This window comes from Rissa tridactyla, chromosome 2 (genome assembly GCF_028500815.1).
Source record: "Rissa tridactyla isolate bRisTri1 chromosome 2, bRisTri1.patW.cur.20221130, whole genome shotgun sequence".
Lineage (NCBI taxonomy): Eukaryota > Metazoa > Chordata > Aves > Charadriiformes > Laridae > Rissa > Rissa tridactyla.
In genome coordinates this window covers 7,901,567-7,913,778 of record NC_071467.1, presented here as the reverse complement: position 1 = coordinate 7,913,778, position 12,212 = coordinate 7,901,567, and the positions used below count along the sequence as shown (strand labels likewise).

General features: G+C 36.6%; 1 protein-coding gene across 5 annotated transcripts in view; it reads left to right on the top strand.

Annotated features, from left to right (window-relative positions):
- Positions 1-11,351, top strand: part of KHDRBS3 (KH RNA binding domain containing, signal transduction associated 3) — a 94,019-nt gene extending 82,668 nt beyond the window's left edge. For 4 of the 5 annotated variants that reach the window (XM_054192346.1, XM_054192344.1, XM_054192343.1 and 1 more), the window contains 2 exons: positions 2,314-2,372; positions 6,316-6,925. In XM_054192346.1, the coding sequence (XP_054048321.1) occupies positions 2,314-2,372; positions 6,316-6,407 (151 nt within the window). In that variant the 3' untranslated portion in view covers positions 6,408-6,925. Of the gene's footprint in view, positions 1-2,313; positions 2,373-6,315; positions 6,926-7,840; positions 7,898-10,608 lie in introns of those variants that run through there. The other variant, XR_008464992.1, reaches the window with a different exon arrangement.
- The last annotated feature ends 861 nt before the right edge of the window (positions 11,352-12,212 follow it).

The following is a 12,212-nucleotide window of genomic DNA, read 5'->3' as shown; positions in this document are numbered from 1 at the left end:
ATAGAGCTACTTAATTCCTAACAATAGAATTGACCTCCACTATCTCAGTTAATGTCTTCAAGCATACAATTTACAAAGAAGTTTGATATTGCATGTTCCTTTGACTAACTTTCCATTTAGCAAGTGATTGCTTTAGAAAAAAAGAAAACAGTTCTGTAAGCTTATAACTTCATACATGGTACTAGATTTTTCTTTAATTCCTCCCGAAAAAACTCAGTTATCTTGATTCTGGCTGTGAACTCCATAGGCCATGCAGATTGTTACAGGGGAAACAAAGAAAAATAAACTTTTTTAACATTTTCTTTTTTACACAGAACTCCTTACAGCTGTCTGTATGTACCCTTTTATTTGGGTCATAGTCTTTAAGTTGTCTTATCTGAAATTTTGCATTTGTTTAACGTACAGTTGAATTGAGAGAGTGTTGACGTTCATAGAGCACAAATGAAAGTGGTCGGAGTAGGGGGTATTGGATTGCGCTAGCAACATTACTTCACATTATAGCTTGTGCTTTTTGGAAAGATTATCAATTTTGAAGGGTTTGTCCATGAATAAAGATGGGTTGTGATATACTTTCAGTATAAGTAAAAGACTTTTCCTTTCTGATGTTTATTCGCTTTGCAATTTACATGCTGTAAAATGAGTCATTTTTTGTTTATTAGATATTTTAGGTCTATGAAATGAAACCCTGCAAGAGCCGTTCTGACAGGACGGACAGATACGGGGATAGGCTCAGCTGCTATAGGCTTCTAAACTTGATGACAGCCTTAAAATAAACAATCAAGTACTGTGGGGAAGAATTGTGAATGTCAGTTTTAAGTTGGTTGTGAGAATAAAGGCTATTTTATCACTGGCTGCTACAGGACAAATTTTTTATGCTTCAAACTTTGCCCTTATTATTTTGGGGTCCTCATCACAGGGACTGACAAACCATAGATAACACTTTTTGTGGGTCTTCATAGTGCATTCTAGTTAAGTTTTTGTTTAGAGAAGAATTATAGTAGCAAGAACAAATGCTAATCCACACTTTTTACGTAAGCATTTTCACACAGCAGAACTGTATTATTTCTAGCCTGGATTATTTTGTGGTATTTAGAACTTTTTAGTTTAAAAAAACCCAACAACCCAAACCAAAACATAAGCAACCCAAACACTACAAATGATCTTTGTCTTTTGTCAGTTTAGAAGCAATTGTCCTGTATTATTTATTTTATAAAAATGCTTTACCTGCTAATTCATGTTAAGGCTATAAATTGCTTTTTCTCTCTGGTTTTTGTTTCGTTATCAATCTAATATTAGAAACATTTTGTCAATATTAGAAAATACTTGCTAGTGAACACTTATTAGTGGTTTCCTTCTCACTCAGAAGGTAAAGACTTGGTCACATTAGTTTGTAGAGCATTTTCCGAATATCGCCAGCCCTGGGTCTGGCTGTGGTTAGGAAAAAAAGGGAAAGAAACAATTAAGGGACTTGCTTTTGATGTGCTACAAACACCTCTAATAGACTTTTGTTCTGTCAACTATGTAAAAGACTGTACATAGGTATGCTTACATGAAATATGAAAGCCTAATGGAAAAGTAGTATGTAATAAGGCTTGTCCTTCAGTTTCCATTCAGTGGTCTTAATACAAGTAGAAATGCTGTTATGAAATGGAAGATTTTTTTAGGCCATGGTTATGGTATTCATCCGTACTTTTGAATCCTAATGACTGCAGACTTCTGCTTTTAACTTGGTTGCTGCTGTTGTTTCTTGTCTTCCTATTAAAATGATAGCATTTACATATGTGCACACTTGTCGTATTTTGAAGACACTGGAATTTGTACATGTATAGCAACTATATAACCCTCTGATCAGCAAGTTGCTTGTCCTTTTATTGTATTTTTATCAGTAAATTCAAAGATGCAAAGGCAAAATACCGGGCAGCAGTAGGTAATGAACAGCAGTTTATATGACAAATGGTTGGTTCAGTACCTACACCTCCTATTCTTTTGGTGACACTTGTAAGATCTTTAGCCTTCCCAACTATAAGTATGATTTTAAATATAAAATTCCCACATCCACATTGACATTGCAGACCAGGGGCTCAGTAATGAAAAAAAATCCAAATGAAAGTACATATGGTTTAGTTTCTCTTCTAATTAATGAACAAACAGGACCTAAGCTGAAATTGTGTCACATGACGCTTACCTTTCTTACCTTAGGGCATGTCTGTATCCTTCAAACTGTCGTCTTTTCAGAGGTAGAATGATAAGCATTGCTTCTTGAATAACTACTTTATTTCCTGTTCTTTTTCCTACTTCCCCTCTCCCATACAGTGGAGCAGATTACTATGACTATGGCCATGGACTGAGTGAAGAAACATATGACTCTTATGGTGAGTAGCTTTGAGCTGAGTGACTACAGTAGTAGACTCTTGAAAAAATAATCAAAGGAGAATTTCCAGAAGGCACACTTCATTTCTGCAGTGGGTAACAGCTGTTCAGGGATTCCTGCACTGACACAGAGCTCCTCGCGTGGTTATTGAGAAAAATACCCAAGGAGGTTTCTGTGGTCTATTAGCTAACATAGTCATGTGAAAATAAAATCAAAGAAATAAAAAAAAATAATGCGTACCTACCCTTCTCATATCTTGTTCAATGAGATTCGAGGGGATGTGCAACCTTTTTTCATGAGTTTGCAGCTGGAAGCACATGCTTCTAGTGTGGCACAACTGGCATTGAAACTTGGTACAAGGTAAGAATATGCTGAAGTTCTCAGCTGAATCGGGGCCTAATTGGGCGCAGTTAAGACTCGTATGGTCTCTTTGCGTTAGCTCATTTTCATGCATCAGTCTTGTGAAATCAAGCAGGGAGTCATTATGTAAAGGTTATGAAAGTACTTCAGGTAGCTAATAGACATGAGGGCAGTGGGTTACTCATATGGAGACAAAACAATGCGTAATGAAGCAAAAAACATATGCCAGTGGTAAAGATCACATTTTCTTAAGCTAGAAGTGTGTCAGTGACAGGTTTAATTAAAGAAATCTGTTACAGATTAGAAGCATAATGCATGTTAAAAGGCACCTTTGCTTAAGGGATAAATGTTAAATCTCTGGCTAGAGATCACAGAAATATAATCTAGATCACTCAAATCTCAAACATTTGATTGTTAGTAACTAGTTTAAAAAGAGTTGTAATTCTGCGTAATGGATGCTTCAGTGATTTTTAGAGCCCTACTTAAAATTTTCAGTGGTGTATTTCTTGAACTCCATTTTGAAGTGCTTCCTGGTGAAAAATAAAATGACCTCAACTAAGTTGTGATAAATGCACCTAATACAGAAGTTTACTCAATGTAGTCTCCTTAAACTTCTTATTTCGCTTGAGGAGGAAGTCAGTTCATCAAAAGAAGAGATCACTTGAAATTCCTCTGTCCCCCAGCACTTTCAATTGGTCTTGATAGATATATAGCTTAAATCTTTATTTCTGCATTAAAATAAACTATTTGCTGTTATAAGCCTGATATTTCTAAGACTATTTTATGAATGAAAAATTGATGGGGGGAAAAAATGTACAAAACTGCTTAATGCAGACAGTTGACTGATAGGGGAAAAATGTGGATTGTAGTGTTTAAGGTTGGAAATATGGATTTTTCATTGCTTTTGCATTTAAAATTGGTTTTCTATTTATCAAAGCACAGCCACTCAGAATATTAAGTGATGTATGTACTCAAGTTGAGAGGAAGACTAAATACCTTGAAGAATGATTATGGGTTACAGCCACTGAAGATTTTGCACTTACAAATTATTCATGTGCTTTATTTCTGAACCAGCCGACCCTCAAGTACATCCTTAAATGCAGAGTTAGATACTAGTAATCATCCTTACAATATATAAAGAATATTAGGTGCCTTGAACTAAAAGTCATGAGACTGCATGGTGAGCAGATCACAGAATCCCAGTGTCACAGAATGGTAGGGATTGGAAGGGACCTTTGGAGGCCACCTAGTCCAACCCCCCTGCCAAAGCAGGGTCACCCAGAGCGGGCTGGACAGGAATGCATCCAGGTGGGTCTTGAATATCTCCGGAGAAGGAAAATCCACAGCCTCTCCGGGCAGCCTGTTCCTGTGCTCTGGTGCCCTCAAAGTAAAGAACTTTTTCCTTCTGCTCAGACAATTTCCTGCTTTACAGTTTGTGCCAGTTGCCTCTTGTCCTGTTGTTGGGCACCACTGAGAAGAGTCTGGCCCCATCCTCTTGACACCTGCCCTTTAGATACTGATAAGCATTGATGAGATCCCCTCTCAGCCTTCTCTTCTCTAGGCTAAACAGACCCAGCTCTCTCAGCCTTTCCTCATAAGAGAGGTGCTCCAGTCCCTTGATCATCTTCGTGGCCCTCCACTGGACTGTCTCCAGTAGTTCCCTGTCCTTCTTAAACCGGGGAGCCCAGAACTGGACACAGTACTCCAGCTGTGGCCTCACCAGGGCAGAGTAGAGGGGGAGGATGACCTCCCTCGACCTGGTGGCCACACTCTTTTTAATGCACCCCAGGACAGTTGCCTAGTACTGGCCAGCAGGAAACAGTTCCTCGGGAAGTACCTTAACTTTTCCTCTTTTGAGAAGCTCAGGTGCCAACCCAGAGGATACAGGAAGAGTAACAGGGTTTTTTTTTTTTTAGAATTCGGAGCCCTGAATGGCAACAGAATGAAAACTGATAAAAAGTAAGGTGACTCTTTACCATATTGATTTAGCCAATTACTTGACAAGGAGCAAGAATTCCCCTTAAACTGTAACCAAGACTGCTTTTTACGTTTAAATGGCTATTTGCAGCTGTGCTAAAAAGCTAGGATGTTCTTCAATTCTTACGGCTCTGCCAATTGTCTTTACTGTCAGGCTGGGGTTCTTTTCCATACTTAATATGAGCCTTGCTTTCTGTGTGATTAAGCAAAAGAAGTTGCTTCTTGTGTATGTTATTTTATTATCAGATTCCTGTGGAACTTTGATGTATAAGTTTCTTTCAGCCTTACACCAAACTTGAACTTGTTCCTTTTAGCACCTAGGCAAATGTTCTGATCACCCAGGTGTCATATATAACCTGGGATCTTCAGGCAACCACCTGAATTTTTACAAATAAAGCAGCTAGGATGAGACTTTTACAAAGAGATTGTGAAATTGGACCCTTCACTTAGAGGATTCTTGTCACCTAATTTCAGATATCTGCTACCTGAGGAAGTTACTATGCCATTCAGAGTACAACGGTTCTTTGACTGTTTACTTTTATTTTTTAATTGACTAAAAAGACAGATGAATTGATGCCTGCATTTTAGGTTACCATACCCAGTCATTTGGATTCCACCCTTAGTTTCTGGACTGCACTTGGACACCTGTCTGCTTAGGGCAGGGCAATTCTCCAAAAGCAGGCCCGAAAGCACATACGCGGTTTTCAGGCATGTTTGCTTTTGGGGTTTTATTGGGGTTTTTTTTGCTCAGGGTTGGTACTCCGAATTGTTTACCTGATTAGAGTGTACCTGAGTACTGTTGCGTTATACTCTGCATTTGGTCCTGTGTCTTCTCTTTTTGTTGTAAATGCATGGCACAGTGGGTCTGGTTCTTATTAACACAATAGTTTGCTACTTTTTGGTAATACTTATTACTACTAAAACGTGGTGAGACTATGAAGGATTGAATATAGCACAAGCTTTTCAAAAACTTGCTTTGTTGACAGAATTCAAACAAGCAATCTCCCTTCCCCTTTTAATTTTTTTTTATAATCATCTTCCTACTCCTTGTGTTTTAGAGGAGGTGTATGTTTACAGTGAAGTTGAATATTGCCCCTGGATTATTAGAAGCCACAGGTGCTTGTAGTTATACTTGAGGCTTTTCTCTATTGGATTGCATATTTGAATTAAGCCTAAATTGGTACTGATGCAAATAAACTTATTTCTGAGGGTAGCTTATTTGCTTCTACATCATTCATATCCTCCATTCATTTCATCCTAGCATAATTATTTGTAGGTCTGCTACGATAGCTGGCATTCCTTTGTATTTGCAACAAGCAGGTCCAGCTGAATGCCAGAGCCCTAAATATTTTTTGCCATTAACTTGTCACCCTCCTTACTGTTACCTGCTGAAAAAGCATTGTGGGGTCATAACTCTGAGTGTTGTTGTATGTACATGTAGATGTGTTGTACCCAGAGTTTTGTTATTCAAGTGTTAGACTTCACTTTGCACGCCTTGGTTTCAGAAAATAAAATGTCACTATTTAATTCACAGTTAAATAAGGAAAAAATAAGTACAGTGTCTGAGAACACGGGAAGGGGTCTAACTATATTGTCCCTTCTTGTAGGGCAAGAAGAATGGACCAACTCAAGACACAAGGCACCTTCTGCAAGGACAACAAAAGGAGTCTACAGAGACCAGCCATATGCCAGATACTGATTGTACTGTCTGATGTTGTGAAATATCCAATCTCCACCAGTCCTGTATACTGTTCAAAGTAATTTTTTCTATGAACAATCCCTTTTTATTAAATCAAAGCGCTTAAAAAATCTGAATGGATGGACTGAACTTAAAATATTTTGTCGAAAGAACAACTGGGACAGCAAGATATGTAAAACAAGGAACTTTGTTATTTCCAAACTGTATTTGAAAAAATAGGTGATCAAAAAAATAACCTTTGATTAACTAGTGTTAAACAAAAAATAGGTTTACTAAATATGTTAGTCCATTCTTTTAACATAAGCGTAACCTTTTATTTTAAAGGTTTTCAACAATTTAGTTTTTAGTTTTTATTTTCAGCCATTTGCTAGTATTTCTCTTTGCAAACATGCGTAAAAAGGGAAGCAAATTAGAAATGCAAATAATGTGGTATTTTGTAACTCAAGTCTTGAAATGTTCTGTAGTGTTAAGCAAAGTTTTACCCTTGCTTGATACTAAATAAACTTTTGAAAGAAAAATCAGTGTGTGTGAGATTAATTTTATGCTTTATCTCATAATAAAACTTCATAAATAGTAGTAAACAGGGAGAAATACGTTTAACAGTGATCAGCATAAAAGGCTCATATTAAACATTGCGCGACTTCTTTTAAAAAATGGTATAAACCTAAATGTATATTTATACTCACCGTAGATATAAATGCTGTTTAAAGTATCCAAATGGTATGGATCTGCTTGAGTGCCACATTAAATCAAAATATTTTTGTTAAAAATGGTTTAAAATAGCTAATGAATTTTCTGAAAAAGATGTGACTAGTTTTCATCTTGTTGAGCATTTTTTCACTAGTGCAACTTTGGAATTTTTATGAGAATTTTGGTACGTTAATGACCACCTCGCTCCGTGCTGGAAGCAATAAACACAAAGCTTTTAAAGACTTTCTGACTTGACTAATTGAGGTCGCTTTCGTCAGAGGCAGAGGATGTGTAACCCTTAAAACGGTCTTCATTTGCAAAGGTAAATAAATCAAATAAGATTTTAATCTCACTTAATTTATCTTAATATAACCAATAAAAACAGGGAGGCTACAACTTAGAAAGTTTCCTTGTAGAATGTAGGAAAGACTGTAAGGACACCTAAATTCTCATTTTAAAACGTTTAATTTGTGTTAGTAATCTAAAAAGCCTTAGCTTAGCTAGTTAAATTTGGACAAACTATTCCCTATTAAACAACTGTAAAACCTCATAACCAATAGTTTGTAATATATTATTTTTCCATAAATTCTAGTAACTTAAACATTACAAATGTTATCTAAAGCTTTTTGTTAATCATTAAGTTTCTATGAATTATAGTTTGATTTACATTGTTTTCTATAGTTTTTTATTTTAAAGTCTTTGAAACTTAGTAAAAATATCTTTTTTTTTTTTTCTTTTGTCAGGAAACCCACCACCTTGGACAGCCAAGAGAACAAAAACCTTAATCTCCTGATGCTTTGGTAGGTGTCTCTACTCATCTGTGAAATTACTAGAGAAATAATGGAGCTTTTGATCGGGTCCATAATTCCTTATACACAAGGCTTTAATTTACATCATGATTACAGGTACTGAGCTGGAGGCCAGCAAAAATCATTGGCTATGTTGAGTTCTGGAGGGAAAAATCGTAGTTTTAAACTATCATTAAATGGGACGTTAAACTGTCCCGGTGTGTGGACGCTGTCCTCTGGCTGTTTGTTTATTGAAAGGTAGATGTTGCTTTTACAACATTTCAACCAATTGAGTATTTCATTGGGCAGAGGAAGGTGAAAGAATATGAATGTAACTATGCTAGTAGTGTTCAAATGGGAACTTAAAACTCTAATCTGGTCAGCAAACACGTCTAAAATGATTTTTGAAAGCTGAAGAAAGCATTTTGTAGAATAACTTTTCTAAGACAACCATTTCTGCACGAGGAGCACACTGATTTTTGGCACAAATAAAGGAGGACAAGTCTATTGAGAAACATCTGAAGAATAGCTAGCGTTACTGTTTCTGGTGAATTTAATATATAAAGTAAGAAATAATTTGACTGTTTTTATGCTGAGCTTTTGTATATTTTAAATAGAACTGATTTTTTTTCCTGTATTTCCTACTCGGAATGGTAATTCTTCCTGCTAAGCCCATGATCTCAGTGCCTTGATTTGACATAACTTAGGTGAATACAGCTCTGTACTTTGAAATATTGCATACATTGCACGGCCTCTGTATACAACAATAAATTTAAGAGACTGCTGTCACAGGCTAGAGAAACTTTTTGTGCATTCAAAATTGTTCTAAAGCCATTTTGTGAGTATTTTAAAGATTTAAAGCAAAGGACCCTTTTAAGGTTAGGAGAGCTTGAAGATGATTTATGCCCTCTGGGGCTCAGAGGGCAAATACTGGATACCAGCTGCTAGAACTGCTATGGCAAAACTGAGTATATAAATATCTTTTAAAATATTTATAATTGAATTGGCCAAATCTTAAACCATGTAATATGAGTATACAAGTCATAACAAGTTTTCAATATGAAGTTTCATATTAACCGTATATGAAGAAACTTTGATGGGTTGAAACTAAAATACCTAGTAGAGAGATGGCAAGTAGATGAATCCGTGAATCAGAAGTGAATTCGACCTTCTGTATTATTTATCCAACTCTTTTTTACTTTTATGCTATCTTTGCTTAATGCCTCCTATATGGAGGATGAACGTACCAGTATGCATTTGTGCTGCTTTTCTGCTGCTCTGCCCTGAAGTCCTATAAACATTTAAATTGTTCCAGGTTCCCGTTTTGGGGGGAAAGTGTGTCCTTGTCAAATCATGCAGAGGCTGTTTGGGTGCACTGCTGTGTGACAGTGTCATATGACTGGATGTTGCAGGTCATATGAGTGAATTAAAAGAAAATTCCCCTCCTAAGAGCGCAGCCCTTGATTGGTTTGGTCATGGGCCAGGTGTCCCTCTGACAGACGATGGAGTAGTCTGTGGCTGTGAGGTGCTCCAGTTAAGTAGCTGAGTCCCACCTTGACAAGAAAAATTAACCGTTTTAGTCCAGTTTTGTTCTTTTACTGAGTTGCAAGATTTAGATTTGACACATCTAAGAAAGTCTGCTTATTTTGCATGATAGCTGTATGAATTTTAAATCCATTAAGGCAGCCTTCCAGTACTTAAACAGGGCCTACAGGAAAGGTGGAGAGGGACTCTTTATCAGGGAGTGTAGCGATAGGACAAGGGGTAACGGTTTTAGACTGAAAGAGGGGAGATTTAGACTAGATATTAGGAAGAAATTCTTTACTGTGAGGGTGGTGAGGCACTGGCACGGGTTGCCCAAAGAAGTTGTGGCTGCCCCATCCCTGGAGGGGTTCGAGGCCAGGCTGGATGGGGCTTTGAGCAGCCTGGTCTAGTGGGAGGTGTCCCTGCCCATGGCAGGGGGTTGGAACTAGATGATCTTGAAGGTCCCTTCCAACCCAAACCATTCTATGATTCCTTCTTCCAATGCTCCAAATAAATACATCTTATTTCTCCTATGAAAATTTGGGTTTGTATCTCTTAAAAATGTGTATCAGTTCTCACATCCTATACATGTGTGCACAATAAGCTGCATCAGTTCAAACAGCTGGCATTAGATCTTCTAAGAAACTACATATTTGTGGTACAAAACGTCCCTTGACAGTTCCTGAAATACCATGCACTAGCATTGTGTTCTGCTATTGCAATTTTTTGGTTTTTTGTTTGTTTTTTTTTTCCTTTGGAGTAATCTATGCAAAGAAATCCTTTATGTTTTGAAAAGAGGGAAAAATAATCTAAAAAGATCCTTAAATTTAAAAGAAAAACCAAAGCAACAATGTAGAAGGCAGCCTTTCTTTTATTGTGACAAACTAACCTAGGAGTGTTCATCCATTCTGGTAGGGTTTTGTGTTCTAACACTGGTCAACTTCTGTGTTACTTGTCAAACAAGTAATGGTAATGATTATCACTAACCATATTATTAATTTGCCTTTATTGAACCCTTTCATCACATTTGCACTGAATTTCAATGATAGCAGTTCCTGCAATGGTTTCCATAAATCTACATACATTTATTATATGCATAATTGCCTGATCCCACTGCTTATAATCTGACAGTCTTCAGAGAATTCATAGTTGGTAGTGTCGGGATGTATACAAATAAATTATATTTTGCTCTTTTTCAGGAACTTCTGCCATGTTAATTATGGACTGCTTAGAGCATTGTACTTACCCGTGTGCCTAGACAACGATGAGACAGGCTACGGAGTACGAAAACCCTATTCTGTATTTCTTGTATTAAAGCCTTAAAGTATATAATGTTATAGACTTTTTAAAATAATGGTATATTTAAACTCTTAATTGTTTAGTGATGCAACAATATTTTATTTGGAGCTCAATAAAGAATTCTCATCTAAGTTCCTGTTACAAAGCAATAATGCAAGCTCATGTCCCTCTAGTCTGTCTTTTCAGCCTTACGCAGCAAGTGTAAGAGAGCACGTGAAGTCTCATGACTAGAATTTAAATGCTTTTGGAAATAGCTTGTCTAATGTGTGAACTGACATGGATAAGTTGAAATGAAGATTAGTGTTTTATGCTGAAGCTTTTCTTCATAGCTAATTATAAATGGGCTCTACTCAAAACAAGACTCTTGGGTAGAAATGATGATCCAACTTCCGTTTTCTTCAGAAACTTTTATAACATGAAGGTGTTTTAATCCCTGTCAGTTATACTCTGCTGCTTATTCTCTTTCACTTGGTGTTTGATGCATAGAAATGTTTTCTCTAATATACAGTCACAGGTTTTTCTAGTAGTAGTCTTGGATGAGGCTTTTACACCTTGATAGATCTTGTACCTAACAGTCAAGTTTCCTCAGTGCTTTCTCTGTTTTATATTAATTGTGATTGTGATAATTTGTAACAGAAATAAAATTCTGATAGTTTATTTTCTTGTCGTCTTTTTCCTAAATACTACTTGTGAAGATGAGTGTCCCATCCCTCAGTTATGTTTCTATCAGATGCATTTTTCTTCACTGAATCTCATTCATCCCAAGAAAAGCATAATTTGGGTGTCTCACTTATTTTATTTTGAAAATAAGCAGTATCACTTAGCAGTTTCACACCAAATGCCTGCTCTTCAATGTGTATTCATAACTTCTAATATCATATGCTGACTATTGAAGAATGGCTTTAAAATTTGTGGGCATGTGGAGAAAATTAAGGTTTTTCTATTAAACCTGGTACTGATCAAAGTGGCTTAAGTAAGATACCATTTTTAATAGATGAAAACTTTGACAGTTAAAAAAAAAAAGTCTGTATTTTTAACCTTCAAATATTTAAGGTGATTTTATCAGTTAATGTTCTCAGAATCTGGAAAGATTTTTCCCTGCCATCATCTCTCACTAGACTACAACTGCGTTTCTGTAATGTTTTCCACAGCAAGCAATAGTAATTATTTAAATTAGTAAACGCAAAATCCAAAAACCTTTGAGTAAGCGCAAGAGATGTATAATAATGATTCCCTTCAGACTGACAGGCAGGAACCTCTGGTGTGGAACAGCACCTAACATTTGAAATGCTAGCCAAGTATAAAAATTGTATATAGATCCTGTGGGGGGAATTTAGATAAGCAGAATGCAATTTCACTTGCTGTAATTCAGGCCGGACAACAGGCTTGGCAACACAATCTCATTTGAGGAGTGCTGTGAGCTTTTTAATGAGTGACACATCAAGCCTTCCACTCTGGAGTCGGGAACAACAGAGCTTCTTAATGTCAATACTGAAATATTTTG